At 38.5% G+C, this 18,313-nt stretch overlaps 1 protein-coding gene across 3 annotated transcripts in view; it reads left to right on the forward strand.

Moving 5' to 3' along the window:
* Nucleotides 1-18,313, forward strand: part of Ift74 (intraflagellar transport 74) — a 118,822-nt gene that overhangs the window by 56,430 nt on the left and 44,079 nt on the right. For all 3 annotated transcript variants that reach the window (XM_045131578.1, XM_045131584.1, XM_045131590.1), the window contains exons 10-13: nt 2,871-2,933; nt 8,140-8,283; nt 10,419-10,459; nt 11,945-12,024. In XM_045131578.1, the coding sequence (XP_044987513.1) occupies nt 2,871-2,933; nt 8,140-8,283; nt 10,419-10,459; nt 11,945-12,024 (328 nt within the window). The remainder of the gene's footprint in view (nt 1-2,870; nt 2,934-8,139; nt 8,284-10,418; nt 10,460-11,944; nt 12,025-18,313) is intronic.

Below are 18,313 nucleotides of genomic sequence, written 5' to 3' on the forward strand. Positions count from 1 at the left end.
CTTTTTAAAAGAAACATTGAAAGGCCTCATGAACCAGAGCCAAATGGATATTAACTTTCATTTTCCTTCCTGCTAGATAATCAATAAACTTTTTGCCTGTTATGTCCCTAATTTGAATGGCTATTGTGTTCTAGTCATGTTGTTTAAACCATTTTGGTGTCTGCTGAGGGGTTAGTGGACAGCCTTCCCATGTTTAGTCATTGTGGTATCTGTTTCCTTTCCAGATCACCCTTGACTAAAGGTTTATCTAAGAATAAGGGCCAATAAATGCCAGTAATGAATGATTCATGTTTCTCAGATGTTTCTTTTACAGTGTTAATGAATGGTTAATTTAAAAGTCCTGTGTGTGTGTGTGTGTGTGTCTGTCTGTCTGTCTGTCTGTCTAGGTCTTGGCCCTAAAAGAAGTCATACAAAAGATAGGAAATTGCTGGGCATTGGTGGTGCACGCCTTTAATCCCAGCACTCAGGAGGCAGAGGTAGGAGGATCACTGTGAGTTCGAGGCCACCCTGAGATTATGTAGTGAATTCTAGGTTAGCCTGAGCCAGAGTGAGACCCTACCTGGATAAACCGGGGGGCTGAGGTCGGGTAGGAAATTGTGGTTAAAGGTCAAAATTTCAGATTCTTATTTTATTTATTTATTTATTTTTTTTGGTTTTTCGAGTTAGGGTCTCACTCTGGCTCAGGCTGACCTGGAATTCACTATGTAGTCTCAGGGTGGCCTCGAACTCTCGGCGATCCTCCTACCTCTGCCTCCCGAGTGCTGGGATTAAAGGCGTGCGCCACCACGCCCGGCTCAGATTCTTATTTTAAATAACTACTACTATTGTCAGAACACTGTTACAACTCATTGTAAAAAGATATAGCTACCTTTGACAACCTTAGGAAGTTTTTTGAAGATACATGAGCAAGGAGTTTAATTGGTATAAGATATGATTTCTTCTGTGATTTGACTGTCCATTTATTTCCCCACATGGGGACCTGGTACATTACTAAGATAATAGTACAGGTCAAGTTATTATATACAAATAAGAGTTATAATGATTTGCATGTTTCATAAAATAAGCAGGCTAAAAGAAAGATTAAAATTAAAAGATAATAATTTTTAAGCATAACTTTCAAATAAGGTATTTCATAAATTGCAAATAACTATAAACACATGGGGAACATAAGGACAATGTAGTTTTAAATATATAGTCTTTAGTTGGTTAAAAAATGTCTACTTTCCTTATCTGCTGCCTAAAGTTTGTTAGGCTAGACTTCTTTTTTTTTTTTTGAGGTAGGGTCTCACTCTAGCTCAGGCTGACCTGAAAGTCACTATGGAGTCTTAGGGTGGCCTTGAACTCACTCCTCCTACCTCTGCCTCCCAAGTGCTGGGATTAAAGGCCTGCGCCACCACGCCCAGCTCAGACTTATTCTTTTTTATTTTTTTAAATTTTATTTATTTATTTGAGAGCGACAGACACAGAGAGAAAGACAGGTAGAGGGAGAGAGAGAGAATGGGCGCGCCAGGGCTTCCAGCCTCTGCAAACGAACTCCAGACGCGTGCGCCCCCTTGTGCATCTGGCTAACATGGGACCTGGGGAACCGAGCCTCGAACCGGGGTCCTTAGGCTTCACAGGCAAGCGCTTAACCACTACGCCATCTCTCCAGCCCTCAGACTTATTCTTGATTGTATTAAACTTTAAATACAACATTCCCATTATATGTTACATGTACATGTTATCATATATCAGACACCAAGGATAAACAGAACAAAATTATACCTGGATCATGATGCCTAAAAGATTTGACATGATCTAAGTGTTTCTTCCTTAATGGCTTTGGCAGAAATTCTTCTCTCCTGAAGATGTATTTCCTGCCTTCTGCTCAGCCTCATATGTATTAGATCCTAGGAATGAGCCCTCTTAGCTATGTGGGACATACTAAATAATATTTGGCTTCTATATGCACAAAATGTGATGCTTGGCTAAAAGGGGAAACTGTGAATTGGACTTCCTAGAAAAGCACTGTATCTGTTACACCTTCATCCAGCAAGGCTGAACAGACTGATAAAGCTCCTGTTATCACAGAGAGATGGAATGTTGCAAGTCAGAGCCAAATTACCTTGAGCTACCTTTAGCCTCTCAGTAGCCATTATTGTCTAATTCTGTGTCTGATCTAACATCCATGTGACTTATCAGTTGATCATGTGCAATCTTTTTGGAATGTACTGACAGGCCACCAGTGTTCACCAACACAAAGGCTAAGAATGTCATCAAATAGCATCAGAGGCCTATGGCAGGGATTTCCCTCCCCCACCAACTTTGCTGTAACCCGCTTACCTGATGGTATTTGAAAAGTGCCTTGATTTATGACTTTCTTTTGGCTCTATAACTATAAAACCTTCATGAAATTGTTAACACATTGGAACATGTGTTCCCAGGCCATGGTAGCTCATATTTGGCTCCAGAATAAACTTGTCTCTTATCCCTCCCGCCCCCTAAAAAAAGAATAATGAACGAAGATCCTCTCACAGGACAAAATGTTAGTAAGTTTGAGTCAGTATGAGGTTATCAGTTGTACACATGTATAAAATTTACCATTTCAGGGCTGGAGAGATGGCTTAGCGGTTAAGCGCTTGCCTGTGAAGCCTAAGGACCCTGGTGCGAGGCTTGATTCCCCAGGACCCACGTTAGCCAGATACACAAGGGGGTGCACACATCTGGAGTTCATTTGCAGTGGCTGGAGGCTGTGGCGCACCCATTCTCTCTCTCTCTGTGTCTGCCTCTTTCTCTCTCTCTCTGTTGCTCTCAAATAAAATAAACAACAAAATTTTTTTTAAGTTACCATTTCACAAATTATTACTTTATATTTGCATTTTCCTTTTTAGGACTTAGATACACTTCAGCAGCAACTTGATTCACTGAACATGAAGAAAGAGAGCTTGGAAACTGTAAGTGTAAACTTAAATAGGTTTTCATGTCATTCAGCTATGAAAGGTAATTCCACTGAATAGTAAACAAACTCATTTAAGCACATGCATGTTTACATAGCTGTTTAGTAGCAGGGGTTCAATAATTTTTTTTTTCCCTTCTGGACCATAAGGATTCTAGACTGATAGGGTCTCACTCTAGTCCAGGCTGACCTGGAATTCACTATGCAATCTCAGGGTGGCCTTGAACTCATAGCAGTCCTCCTACCTCTGCCTCCCGTGTGCTGGGAATAAAGGCGTGCACCACCACGCCTGGCTTGATCGGGTTTTTGAAATACCTACTGTGTTCAAAACAAATCATTCTCCCCATAATAGCATGCCAAAATCTGATACCAACTTAGATACATGCTCTGGAGACTTAAAAACAAATGAAAAGGGAGAGAGAAAGATCACTTTAAGGCCATAAAGGTTGCAGTTTTGTTGTTTAGACCAATTTCTTTAATTCTCCAAGTCAAACATGTTTATAATTTTAAAGAGTGAAGAAGATAGGACTCAGAAAATGGCCCAGTGTTTAAAAGTGCTTGCAAAATCTGATGGTTTGCGTTCAATTCCTCAGCACCATATAAAGCTAGACATAAAAAGTGGCACATGTAAGCCAGGCATGGTGGCACACGCCTTTAATCCCAGCACTCGGGAGACAGAGGTAGGAAGATCGCCATGAGTTCGAGGCTACCCTGAGACTACATAGTTAATTCTAGGTCAGCCTGAGCCAGAGTGAGACCCTATCTTGAAAAACTAGAAAAAAAAAGTGGCACATGTGGCTGGTGTTCATGCTCCTAACACACAAATAAATAACATAAAAAAATTTAAAAGCAAAAAAGACAAAGGTAAACCATGTCTTTCCCTCCTTTGGAGCTACTCTGACATTGTATACTTATATACTATTTTGAGCTCTACACATCCCACCAGCATGATGATTTAATCTTCACAGTGATCTTACCATCTTGTCTTGGCTTTAAAATTGTGGGAAACTTCAGATGGAATTTGTGCTTTACGTTCTACTGAGCCATTAAAAAAAATGTTTTTTTAATTTAAAACCGGGCATGGTAGCTCACTCGGGAGGTAGAGGTAGGAGGATTGCCATGAATTTGAGGCCACCGTGAAACTACATAGTGAATTCCAGGTCAGTCTGATCTAGAGTGAGACCCTACCTCAAAAAGCCAAGAAAATAAAAATAAAAAAGAATATATATGTGTGTGTATGTATGTATGTGTATATGAGACAGAGAGAGTGGTTGTGCCAGGGCCTCTAGCCACTTGAAATGAGCTCTAGATGTATGTACCACCTTGTGCATCTGGTTTTACATGGGAACTGGAGAATCAAATCTGGGTTCTTTGCTTTGCTGGCAAGTGCCTTAACCACTGATGTTATGCCCAGTTCTTGGCACCCCCAGTGACCACCAAGGAGAACCAAACACGTATGCAAATGAAGGAGCTTTATTTCGGGCTTAAGCTTGGACTTCACCAATGCAGTGTATCCATACAAGAGCCACGAGTAGTGGGATGGTAGGGTTTTTATAGGGATTTGAACAAAGAAGAAGGGGATGGGTACATGATTGGTTGATTTAAACAGTCACTGCACTTCTACTCTTCTGATTGGCTTAGGATAATGGCCAGCAAAGTTGGTGGGCAGGGGCTAGGGGAATTAAACTTATCTATGACTACAGGAATGTATGGCCGTAAGCAGTTTGTGGTTTTTCCAGTAACTGTTAAACCCACCCTTACCAGAAAATAAAAACTTAGACCTAGCCGGGAAACAGAAACTTAGGCCTACTGAGGACTCTGAAGCCTGTCATGGTGTCTGTCTGGTTCCAGAGTCCTTCAACTGAGCCATCTCTCTAGCCCTTGTTCTTTAAATTATGATGTGCTAACTGCAGCCTTTTTTTTTTTTTCACATTAGCTTCTCCATTTTATATCTCTTGCCATCATTTTACAGACACCCCTCATTATTTTCAGTTAGGGTATTGTGTTATTTGAATGATTGTAATAGCTTTGCAGATGAATGGGTTGCTTGCATTTTTCCGGGCTTACAAAAAAATACTCCTATGACAAATATATTTTATGCCAAATTACAAAGTAAAACATGAATTATATTTCTTCTAGTAAGTTAAATGATACATACTTCTAGCATGCCAAATTGCCTCCAATAATGTTGTTCTAAGCTCTGCTCATAGGCATTATATATCAGCATGGCTATTTTTCTCTGCTCTTGCTGACAAGGAGGCCTAGCCATATTTCCATTTTATTTATTTATTTATTTTTTTTGAGGTAGGGTCTTACTCTAGTCCAGGTTGACCTGGAATGCACTATGTAGTCTCAGGGTGGCCTTGAACTATCCTCCTACCTCTGCCTCCCGAGTGCTGGGATTAAAGGCCTGAGTCACCATGCCCAGCTTTTCTTTCCCCCACTTTTTCCTTTTTACTATAGTTGAATATGTAAATTTCATTACCTGGGTGTTTTGGTTGTCTGTTTTGGGGCTTTGAGATATGGCTTCTTGTGCTGCCCAGGCTGGTCTTGGCCTCATGGGCTTAAGCATTTCTTCCATTTTAGCCTCCCAAGTAGCTACTAACTTGTACTGTCAGACCTGCTGCTTTCTCTTAAGTTTTATTTATTGGTACAATATCTTTATATACTTGTTACTCCCTGAAATTTATTTTTTTAAAGATTTGTTTTTATTTATTTCTTTGTTAGAGAGAGAGGGGGAGAGAGAGAATGAGTGAGAATAGGTGTACCAGGGCCTCTCTAGCCACTGCAAACGAATACTAGATGCATGCGCCACCATGTGCATCTGGCTTATGTGGGACCTGGAGCATCAAACCTGGATCCTTAGGCTTTGCAAGTGTGCGCCTTAGCCACTAAGCTATCTCTCCAGCCCCTCTTTTTTTTTTTTTTTTTTTAAGTTTTATTTATTTATTTATTTGAGAGAAAGAGAGCCAGAGACAGAATGGGTGCATCAGGGCCTCTTGGTACTACAAAAAACTTCAGACGCATGTGCCACCTTGTACATCTGGTTTATGTGGGTCCTGGGAAATCAAACCTGGGTCCTTTGGTTTTATAGGTAAATGCTTTAACTGCTAAGCCATGTATCTCTCCAACTCCCTGAAGTTTTGTTTTCTGTGAAGTACCTTTCATATCCTTGGTATTTCAGTTTACTTACTGCCTATACTTAAATGTTCAGTTCAGCTGCTGGGAAGATGACTCTGCAGTTAAAAGTGCATGTTCTGTAAGCCTGTGAACCCTTTCAACCCCATCACCAGCATAAAGGCAAATGCAAAGTGCCACATGGTCTGTAATCTTACACAGCAAACTTTCCAAGCAGGTGCCATTAGCTGCAGAGCCATCTCCTCAGCCACAATCAGTATTTATTGAATATCTAGTTTGTCTCCATTACTTTAAAAAATTTTTTGTTTATATTTATTTATTTATTTATTTATTTATGAGTGACAGAGAGAGAAAGAGGCAGAGAGAGAGAGAAAAAAAAAATGGACATGCCAGGGCCTCCAGCCACTGCAAATGAACTCTAGACCTGTGTGCTCCCTTGTGCATCTGGCTAAGGTGGGTCCTGGGGAGTTGAACCTGGGTCCTTTGGCTTTGCAGGCAAACACCTTAACCTCTAAGCCATCCTTCCAGCCCCTGTTTTTATTTTTTGAGGTAGGGTCGCACTCTAGCCCAGGGAGACTTGGAATTCACTATGTAGTCTCAGGCTGGCCTTGAACTCATAGCAGTTCTTTTAACTCTGCCTCCCAAGTGCTGGGATTAAAGGCATATGCCACCACACCTGGCCAAAGCTGTAAGTTTTTTAGGCAAAAGAAAGGAGAAGATCCTTTGAGAGGATACCTCAGAATACTTTCATTTCATAATATATATTTGAAAGCAGAGAGAAAGGAGACAGAGAGATTGAGGATAAGCATGCCAGGGCCTCCAGCTGCTGCAAGCAAACTCCGGATACATGTAATACTTTGTGTATCTGTCTTTCTGTGGGTACTAAGGAATTGAAATTGGGTCATTAGGCTTTGTAGACAAATGCTGTAACTGTTGAGCCATCTCTCCAGCTCCCTCATATATATTTTATTAGCATATCTTTTCTTTTACTTAAAGCTAACATGTTAGAGCTGTATAAACAAGCTCTTACTTATGGACTTTAATTTGTCTACTTTTTCCTGTTTAAAATAATTATTTATTTATTTATATGAGGGGGGGAAGCATGCAGAGAGAGAATGGGTGCGCCAGTGATTGTAGTCACTGTAAAACAAACTCCAGATGCATGCACCATCTTGTTCATCCTGTTTTACCTGGTTCAAACCTAGGTCTTTTGGCTTTGTAGGCAAGTGCCTTAACCACTTAACCGTCTCTCCAGCCCTCCTTTTTCCTTTTTCAAAAGATGTCTTCTACTTTAAAAAAGGGTCATGGTGGTGCACACCTTTAATCCCAGCACTCGGGAGACAGAGGTAGAAAGATAGCCTTGAGTTCAAGGCCAGCCTGAGACTACATTGTGAATTCCAGGTCATCCTGTGCTAGAGCTAGATCCTACCTCGGAAAAAAAAAAAAATGGTCATGGTACTAGGCATGTGCCTCAGTGGTGAAGTATTTACTTAACATGTCTTTGGTCTTGAGTTTGATCCCCAGTATCACCAAAAAACAAAACAAAACAAAATAAGATAAAAAGAAAGAAAAAAAAACTTAGACACGTTCATCATGTTGTGGGCTTGGTTTCTAATGCTGTTCTTAACTCTTTTTAATTTAAAAAGTTTCTTAAATTTTATCTCCCCAGTTTTTATATCTGGAAAGTGGAAATAATAATATTCTATTATGTAGAGTAATGCTCTGATTATGATATTATGATAATACCCCGTCTTTTAGAAATGCTTTGAGTATGAGTGATGGTATATAAATAATATGGAATTGCTGGCCATTGCTGAACAGATCTGTGATCACTTGGGAGGCTGAGATAGGAGGATTGCATATCTGAGGCCTGCCTGACCGACATAGCAAGACCCTGTCTTAAAAAACAGAAAGAAAAATGAATCTTAAAAATGTATAGTTTCCAGCACAGACGAAGTGTTCAATAAATAATGGGTCTGTGGCAACTGCATCATTGCCATTAACTACCTGCTACATAGACCCAGTAATTTTTTGTCTCATTTTTTCTTCTCTTTTTTGGTTTTCAGGAAATAGTACACTCACAGGTGAAACAGGAGGCTGTATTGCTACATGAGAAATTGTATGAGTTGGAATCCCATCGAGATCAAATGATTGCAGAAGACAAAAGCATGGGCTCTCCAATGGAAGAAGGGGAGAGATTACTTAAGCAGGTTGGAACAACAGATGCACTACTACAGTGTGTTAGGCTTGTTAAGTGTGTTAATTTGTTTTAATTAAGGAATATGAATTGAAAAGCCAACAGGATTATTATCTAAAAACAGTAGTCAAGGGCTGGAGAGATGGCTTGCTGGAGAGATGGCTTAGTGGTTAAGGTGCTTGCCTGCAAAGCCAAAGGACCTTAATTTAGATTTCTCCGGGACCGACGTAAAGCCAGATCCACAAGGTGGCACATGGGTCTGGAGTTTGTTTGCAGTGGCTATAGGCCCTGGCGTGACCATTGTCCCTCTCTTTGTCTCTCTTTCTCTCTCTCTCTCAAATAAATAAATAAATAAATAAATTAATTAATTAATTAAAGAAAACCCAACCTGAGTCTTGAGGTAGGATTCTCAAACCCCTCTTAAAAAAAAAAAAAAAAAAAAAGCCAAAGCCAGACATGGTGGCTCATGCCTTTAATACCAGCACTTGGGAGGCAGAGGTAGGAGAATCGCCATGAGTTTGAGGCCACCCTGAGAATACAGAGTGAATTGCAGGTTAGCCTGAGCTAGAGTGAGACCCTGCCTTAAAAAACAAAGCAAAAGCAAAGCTAAACAAAAAACAGTAGTCAAGCTAGCTTTACCTCAGTACGAAATACTTATTCAAGAAAACCTAAAAAAAAAAAAAAAAAGTCATTTTCTTATATAAACTTGTTTTTGACATAAATCCTTATTTTATATAGTCTGTACATATTTTCACCATTATTTCATGGATCCTTATTAGGAAAACGTAAAAGTTTTTTATTGGTCATTGAATAGTTAGGCAATCATATTAAAAACAGGTTATATTATTTATTTCAGACCTTATAGTTAAAAGTACAGTGTCACAAGTCTAATGACTTAATTTGGTGATCATTATTGTGAGTGGCCCCATGGAAGGGATGCAGTTAAAATGTGCTGTGAAGTTATAGGTCATGTAATCATGTGCTGTTTAATCAGTAGCTTTTTTTTTTTTTTTTTACTAGCAGTTTGGCTGTGGTTGAGCTGTAGTATAATCAGCATGTTGTTTATCATGCAATACACTTAGCTCCATGACCCCTAGAACTGGGTCTGTATTTGGGCAATGCTCAGATGCTCAGTGAGGCACTTCTTTAGATTGTTTCCAGTGGGCTGAACCCAGTGAAATTTTTGGAACTGTATGGATCCATCTAGGGATTATTAAAATCACTCCAGAATGATCTTAAAATTTAGAACTTTTTGAAGTTCCTTGGAAAGAGGCAGGAAAAGAGAAAGTGATCTTGGGGTAGGATTGACCAATAAAATGCTCAGTTGCTAGTTAAATTTGCATTTAAGCCAAACAATCTATATGTTTGTATCTTTATATGTCTTGTACAGAATGAGGAAATACGTATGTTCCAAATGCTACAAGGTTCTTTTTCTGAAATTTTATTTTAGCTAGGCTTCTTAAGTACGGCAGCCCTAGTGGGTTTCCAGAAATCTAGATGCTCTGTGTCAGTTAACCAGTCCCTGTTGAAGCTTAGTTAGCCTGATGGTACATGGTATATAGGTTTGGATTTATTGGTTATTACCCTTCTCTTGAGGGGAAAAAAAATCTGTGAATAGTTTCTTAATAATGATCCCTTTAACTTCAGAGGGTGAATTCCTCCCAAGTGCTGGTATTAAAGGCATGAGCCACCATGTCTGGCTTTGGCTTTTTTTTTTTAAGAGGGGTTTGAGAATCCTACCTCAAGACTCAGGTTGGGTTTTCTTTTATTTATTTATTTATTTATTTATTTATTTATTTATTTATTTATTTGAGAGAGAGAAAGAGAGAAAACAGATAACAAGAAAGGCTAGATTTAACATTTAATTTTGTTTTCTATTTTCTGGTTTTTTTTTTTTTGTTTGTTTGTTTGTTTTGCAGCAGTGTCTCACTCTAGCCTAGGCTGACCTGGAACTCACTGTGCAGTCCAGGCTGGCCTTGAATTTATGGCTGTGCTTCTACCTTAGCCTTTCAAGTGCTGGAATTTATAGACCTGAGCCACCATATCTGGTCTGATTTGATTTAACATTTGAATACAAGGAAATTCTTCTTAAGATAGTCTAATAATGCGTTGTTCTTGAAATACTATTTTATTTTTATGCCTGTATAGGTTAAAGAAGATAATCAGGAAATAGCCAGCATGGAAAGACAGTAAGTACTTTTGTAGTAGAACATTTTTATCATGTCATCATGGAGCTGGAGCCATATAGTTTTAATCCTATATGGCTGGAAGCTTTTGCAAACTAATATTATTTTTTTGGTTGTTGTGTGTGTTTTTTTTTTTTTGTTTTTGTTTTGTTTTTTCAAGATAGGGCTTCACTCTAGCTCAGGCTGAGCTGGAATTCACTATGTAGTCTCAGTGTGGCCTCGAAGTCATGGTGATCCTCCTACCTCTGCCTCTTGAGTACTGGGATTAAAGGCAGCTTTCGCAAACTAATGTTTTAAAGTCTCATTTATTTTGTAAAATAGATTTCAGAATATGCCTTATTATTATTTTAATCTTATGTGTGTCTATGTATGTGAATAAGTGTGGGTGCACATGTGCCAGGGCACCCATGCCAGGGTATGTATGAAGGTCAGAGGACAACTTCAGGTATTGGTTCTCTGTGATCTTGTTTGAGGCAGGGTCTCTTGTTTGCTGCTTTGCATGCCAGCTAGTTGGTCCGTGAGCTTTTGAGGAGTCTCTTCTCCCCCAACCAAGAAACCATTTATTTTTTAGATTTTTATTTTTCAAGGTAGGGTCTCACTTTCGCTCCGGCTGACCTGGAATTCACTGTGTAGTTAGGCCTCGAACTCATGGTGATCCTCCTATCTCTGCTTCCTGAGTGCTGGGATTAAAGGCATGCACCACCACGGCCAGCTTATTTTTTAGAGTTTTAATGTTTATTATTATTATTATTATTAACAAGATGTTTCATATGGGCACATCAGTGTTGGTATTCTCTTTCCCCCTGTCCCTGCCCCCATTCCATGGGGGATACTTGAGGAGTCTCTTGTACCTGCTTCTCCATATGTGCATTAGGATTACAGATGCCTACTGCTGTGTCTGGCTTTATTAATTGGGTTCTAAGAACCCAAAATCAGGTCCTCATGCTTGTGTGGTAAGCCCTTTATCCACCAAGCCATCTCTAGTGTTTTTTTTTTTTTAGTTGGAAACAAAATTTTAATATCAACAAATTTCCAGTATGTTTTTGTGAGACAATATGTTACTGCTTAAGGTATGTTACAAAATGTTGAATTTTATAGTCTTCAACTCTCTAATATCCAAAGAATCCCATTCCTATAAAGATAACAATTTATATATTATATTCAAAATTAAAATTACCATATTCTAACATTAAGAAATGAGATAAAACATCATAAGTCCACCTAGATGCACTCTACAGTGACCTCAGGCACAATCTTTAATATATAGAAGTTTACCTGTTGTTTTGTTGGGAGATATAACTATTTGAATAACAACTATTAAAGGATTAGATATGGAGGGCAGAAAGGATTTGGAGGCAAAAGGTGTGTTCACTGGAGAAATGTGTTGGTCACAGGCATTTTGACTAGATAGTATTTTTGCAAGGTAGAAAATCATTAATTGTTTTTACTATTTCTTTTTTCTTCATTAATTCATTACTATTTGAACAGGTTAACAGATATAAGGGAAAAGATAAATCAGTTTAATGAAGAAATTAGACAGCTTGACATGGATTTAGAGGAACACCAAGGTAACATTTTTGCTATAATTTTGCATTTTTATTATGTAATTAACAGATGTATGGCTTTATAAATAATACTGATCGAGTTTGCAGTGGCTAGGAGTTACATAATTCTCTATGATAGCCTAATTCTAGTTATATATTTATATGTATATGTATGCTATGTATTATAAGTAATTTTTAAGAAATTACTTTTAATAACAGTGCTTGCATAAGATAGGAATTTAGTTTTATAGAACAGTTTTTTTCTTTTTTAAATCAGTGGATCAGGTCACAAATATCACAAGCAACTCAGAAACAAGTAATTCCCAATTGAGTTCAGTGAGAAGTACTAAGAGCTGGTTTTCTTCACCTTCCCCAACTTCACATCTTCATTGGTTCTTTATTGAAGAACCAATGCAAACACTTAGAACTTAAAGGAGTTTGGTGGGGCTGGAGAGATGGCTTAGCGGTTAAGCGCTTGCCTGTGAAGCCTAAGGACCCCGGTTCGAGGCTTGGTTCCCCAGGTCCCACGTTAGCCAGATGCACAAGGGGGCACACGCGTCTGGAGTTCGTTTGCAGAGGCTGGAAGCCCTGGCGCGCCCATTCTATCTCTCTCCCTCTATCTGTCTTTCTCTGTGTGTCTGTCATTCTCAAATAAATAAATAAAAAAAATTTTAAAAAAAATTTAAAGGAGTTTGGTGTCTGGACAGTGGAAATCCTGTGGTTAGGGCATGTGAAGAAAAGAAAGGTTGGCCATTATAGTTTCCTAACTAGCTTTTTGTGGTAAAGGGCTCATGGTTTACCTGTAAACCAGTTAATCTACTCTCAGATTATCAACAGCTGGTTGTATATTCTTATTAGTTAGTGGGGGGATGTCAGGATATTTTGCTACCACAAGGTAAGAACATTCATAGCAGGTAAAATTGGTATATTTTACTTGTGCTTTCTTTTTATTTATTTATTCATTTATTTGAGAGAGAGAGAATGGGCACACCAGAGCCTCCAGCCACTACAGATGAACTCTGGATACTTGTGCCACCTTGTGCATCTGGCTTATGTGGGCATTGGGGAATCAAACCTGGGTACTTAGGCTTTGTAGGCAAGTGCCTTAACTGCTAAGCCATCCCTTCAGTCCTGTGCTGTTTTTGAATTTTTTTTTTTTTTTATGAGCAAGCTAGAATTGGTGTGCTAGGGCCTCCAGCCACTACAAACTCCAGACATGTACACCACCTTGTGTGCATGTGCAATCTTGCATGTTTGTGTCACCTTTATGTCTGGTTTACATGGGACCTCGAGAGTCAAACATGAGTCCTTAAGCTTTGCTAGTGGTTAAGGCACTTGCCTGTGAAGCCTAAGGACCCATGTTTGACTCTCTAGATCCCAAGTAAGCCAAATGCACAAAGGTGAGGCAAGTGCAAGGTTGCACATGCCCACTAGGTGGTGCAAGAGTCAAGTTCAATTACAGTAGCTGAGGCCATGTGGTGTCCGTTCTCTCTCTCTAAAATGAAAAAAAAAAATTATTTGCAAGCAGAGATAGAAGAGAGACAGAAAGGAAGAGAATGGGCATGCCAGGAACTCCAGTTGCTGCAAACTAACATATCTGGTTTTATGTGGGTACTGGGGAATCAAACCAGGTTGTTAGGTTTTGTAAGCAAGTGCTTTAGCCGCTGAGCTGCCTCTTCGGTCCTGTTTGCCCTTGTTTTTGATTGGTGAATAATATTAGCTACTATTGATTGATTACTTACCATACTGAGCTTTTTATAGGACCTTTGAAGCCTAGGTAAGCCATTTTATACATGTTAAAGCTCAGAGAAATTATATATTTACTCACATTCTCCCAGCTAGTAATGAATACAAGCTACATTTGAACACTAAAGTTTTAGTTCCATTGCCCAGAGCTAAGATTGACTTTCTGGTGTGATATGTTGCATCTGTGAAATGAAAATGTTCCTAAAAAATACTTACATGGTTTTATTTACATGTGGCCACAAATGGTTTTAAATAAAGTTTCTAAAGGCAGACAAACATTATGTTCTAGTTATTAGGTAAGTGACTTGCCTAAGCTTTATTTTCTCACCTGCAAAATGAACATAATAGCAATCTCATTATGGTTTATGTATATTAAGTGGCGTTTGTGACAAGATTGGCTTATAATACAGACTAAGACCATATTTTTAAAAATTTCATTGACATGATTATAGATGTGTTGTTTACTGTATGTTTTGAAATATGTTTATACTAAAATTGCTATGTCATATATACATGATGATGGAATACTCAAAATCCATTCTCAGTGATGTTCAAAAATATTATTACTAATTTATACCAATACAGTACAATGTATGTCATAAACTTATTCTTTTAATTTGACAGAAATGTTATTTTTTGGTCTTGTTATTTCTTTTCTAAATTGCTATATATATATATGTAGCTATCTAATATTCTAGATCTTACTAATACATTTGAAACTCTTCTGAGAAATCTGATATATTTGACTCTAGAAGCTTTGTTGGTTTAATTCTAAATAGTTTTTCTTAACCTTAAGTTTCTAGAATTCAGTATTTTAAGGGTAAAAATATATCAATTGCTACTTCTAAAATAATAGAATGTAGAATGCTTTAGCTTGGTTTCCATTTTCTTTTCCAGCATTTTCCCATTTTTGTTAATGTAGAATAAGACACTCCATAATTGTGGAATAGTGGTAAAGGCATTTATGTAGAAGTGTGTAAACACTAGGTATGTGTGTATACATATGTGTGTATCACTGTGTTATGGTTTTGATCATGCTGGCTTAGTTCAACAACATGGGGTTTGTAGAAGGTTACTTGTTAGAAGGTTACTTGTTAGTTCAGGACCTCATAATTTCCTGCCTGAACTATTGCAGTAGCCTCCTAACTGGTCACCCCACCTCCGTTCCTGTCCCCTCAGTTTCTTCTACCATAATGGCTGCTAGAATGGTTTATGTCAAATGTGGTACTGTGTCATTTTCTGATTTAACTATGGTTCAACATGATGTACAAGATAAAGTTCAAGAATGTTTGTGTTATACCAGCTCTCCCGTATCAGCTCCTTTTTCTACCTCCACTCCAGTCATCTCTGTGCTCTGTAAAATTTTTATTATTTTTATTTTTGAAACCAGATGTATCACACTGTAGCCAAGGCTGGCCTCAAACTCATAGCAATCCTCCTGCCTTGGCCTTCCAAGTGCAGGAATTACAAATATGAGCCATCATAACTTGCCCACCTCCATGCTTGTATTTAGTAGTAACAGTCTACTTCTGATATCATATATCTCACCCCCTTACTATTCATCCAGCTGTTCTTTTTCCCACTAAATTCTCACCTCTTAATGTTTATCTCAGATATCTTGTTATCCAGCATAAATTAAGTCATTTCCCTAACTTGTTTCTAGGTTTAGCTAGAAACTGTTCTCTATGGTACTAGAGCACACCATGTATAAAATGGCTATGTTGTATTATAGCTGTCAACTCATGTTTGTTTTCCTTGTTAGACTGTAAGCCTTCAAGGGCAAGGACTGCTTGTTACTCCCTTGGTAGTATCTTTCATCAACATGATATCTGGCAAAGCAAATAGCATTTGTGGCGTAAACTAAACTATCTATATTTTAGAAGAATAAGGATTGTATAATGAGCTCAAGGTGGGAATCAAACTATAACCAATATTTTTGAGCCCTCTCCTTTTAGGATGAGGTGTGCACTCCCTAGAGAGAGCTTGGCTACAAAGGTGGTCTTTTTTTTTTTTTTTTTCAAATTTCAGAGGATTCATGTTTTCTAGCACAGTGGTAAATTTTTGCCCACATCTGCATTCTCAGTTCAGATAGTTAATTTTTTTTTTTTTTTTTCCCGAGGTAGGGTTTCACTCTAGCTTAGGCTGACCTGGAATTAACTATGTAGTCTCAAGGTGGCCTTGAACTCATGGCGATCCTCCTACCTCTGCCTCCTGAGTGCTGGGATTAAAGGCGTGTGCCACCACACCCAGCCAGATAGTTAATTTAGTTAATTTTGATTGTCAACATTATTAAATGGAGAAGTACTTAATGTTATTGAAGTATCTGTTTTCTAGAAGAGTAAACACAACTCAGTGTGGACAACATTGTACCATAGTCTGAGGACCCAGGTAGAATAAAAGAGGAAAAAGAAAGCAAGCCTGCTACCATAGGGAGTTTTTCTCTCTGCCCGTTAGTTTCCATGAGGTGGGCTGTTCTGCTCTGCCATGTCACCTCCCCAACCACGATGGACTAAAATTTATGAAAGTGTGAGTCAAAATAAATCTTTACTCCTTTAAATTGTTTCTCTAGGGGATGAAAAACTAACACATAGAGTGCTGAGCTCAATCTGGGTGTGGTGGCACATGCCTATCATTACAGCATCCAGGAGATTGAGGCAGGAGGATGTTCATCATATCCTCAATGCTTATATCTTCTTTGAAATTTGTAAAGCTTCTAGAACCCTGCAGTTCTTACATTCTGAATGCTAGCAAAACCATTACATTCCCCATGCCAAGTTCTACATCACTTGGACCCACCTGTATAAAGCAAACACAATCCCTGTAATATATACTCTCGGTCAGTTTTAATTAGTTACCTTTGATTTTAAAAAAACAATACCATATTAAAAATTTCATTGTAATAAGACAGCCTTTTTTCAAATTCCTGGAGGATTTAATTATATTAATATTTGCTAGACATACATACCATAGTTGTGCTTGATTGATAAATCATGTAGTGCTATTACATGGATTCTAAATTTACTTAGTGTTAAATATTACACCTATTCTATAATTTAACAGAGACCCCCCCCCCCCCAATTAGACACATTTAACGGTTAACTCTGCTGAAAGTCATATGATCAGAATTTGGCTATATATCACTCATAAAAAGTAAATCATTATTAACAGATGCCAAAGCTTGAACCAGTAGTTAAACATGTCCTAATTTTTACTCCATTCCTCCCTTACCCTCCCTCCTTTTCTCTTTTCTTATTACAATATTTTTATTTATTCGCAAGCAGAGCGAGATAGAGAAGTAAAGAGAATGGGCATGTCAGGGCCTCTAGCCACTGAAAATTCCAGATGCATTTGCCACTTCGTGCATCTGACTCTATATGGATACTGGGGAATTGAACCTAGGTCATTAAGCTTTGTAGGCAAGTGCCTTAAAGCTGAGCCATCTCCACAGGCTGACATACAACTCATGGTGATCTTCCTACCTCAGCCCTCTGATCTGCCCATATACTATTCATGGAATAGCAGCACATGATAAGTAGTTAGCTTTTTCTGCAGCATTCTGAACCTTTTGAAACCAGGTGGTGTTGAGCTTTAACAATTGCTGGCTGAGGAGTAAGCTTTGTCAAGTATGATAAATTACATGTTTCCTGTCTATCTACTCCTATCTTACGAAAGGCTGGAGAGGTGGCTTAGCAGTTAAGGCATTTGTCTGTGAAGCCTTAAGAACCCCGGTTCAATTCTCTAGGACCCACGTAAGCCAGATGCACAAGGGGCTGTATGTGTCTCGACTTTGTTTGCAGTGACTGGAGGCCCTGGTGTGCCCATCTCTCTCTCCCTCTCTTTGTCTTTCTCTCTCTACCTCTTTCTCTCTTAAATAAATAAATAAGATATATTAAAGAAAAAGAAAAGTTACTATCTGTAATTGTTTTCTCTTGTGAAGAGCTTCTAATTTATTTATATATTATTTTGAGGTAGGATCTCACACTAGCTCGGGCTGATCTGGGATTCACTCTGTAGTCTCAGGGTGACCTTGAACTCACAGTGATCTTCTTACCTCTGCCGAGTGTAGGGATTAAAGGCGTGACTACCACACCCGGCTTTAAAAATTGTTTTTATTATAGTTTTGTTGGTATGTGGCAGAGAATCAATATTGAAAGTATGCATTCAACTATCTTTACCAGGAAATTGCTAATTATAAACTTCATCTAGAATTTCCAAAAGCTCATGGCTAGAGAGAAGGCTGTGCAGTTAAAGGCATATGCTTGAAATCCTGCTGACCAGGGTTTAATTGCCTAGCCATCCAGAAAAGCCAGGTAGGAATTTGTTTGCAGTGTCAGATGGCACTGGCATGTGCATGTATATGCACATGTGTGTATACACACACACACACACACACACACACACACACACACACACACACTAGAAGTTTAATCTTCAGTGTGCCTCATCTTACTGGCTTTTTTTTCCCCAGGCTTTTTTTTTCACAATTTTTTTTTAAACATTTTTTAATTTTATTTATTTATTTATTTGAGAGCGACAGACACAGAGAGAAAGACAGAGGGAGAGAGAG

Source organism: Jaculus jaculus, chromosome 1 (assembly GCF_020740685.1).
Source record: "Jaculus jaculus isolate mJacJac1 chromosome 1, mJacJac1.mat.Y.cur, whole genome shotgun sequence".
In the NCBI taxonomy this organism is placed as follows: Eukaryota; Metazoa; Chordata; class Mammalia; order Rodentia; family Dipodidae; genus Jaculus; species Jaculus jaculus.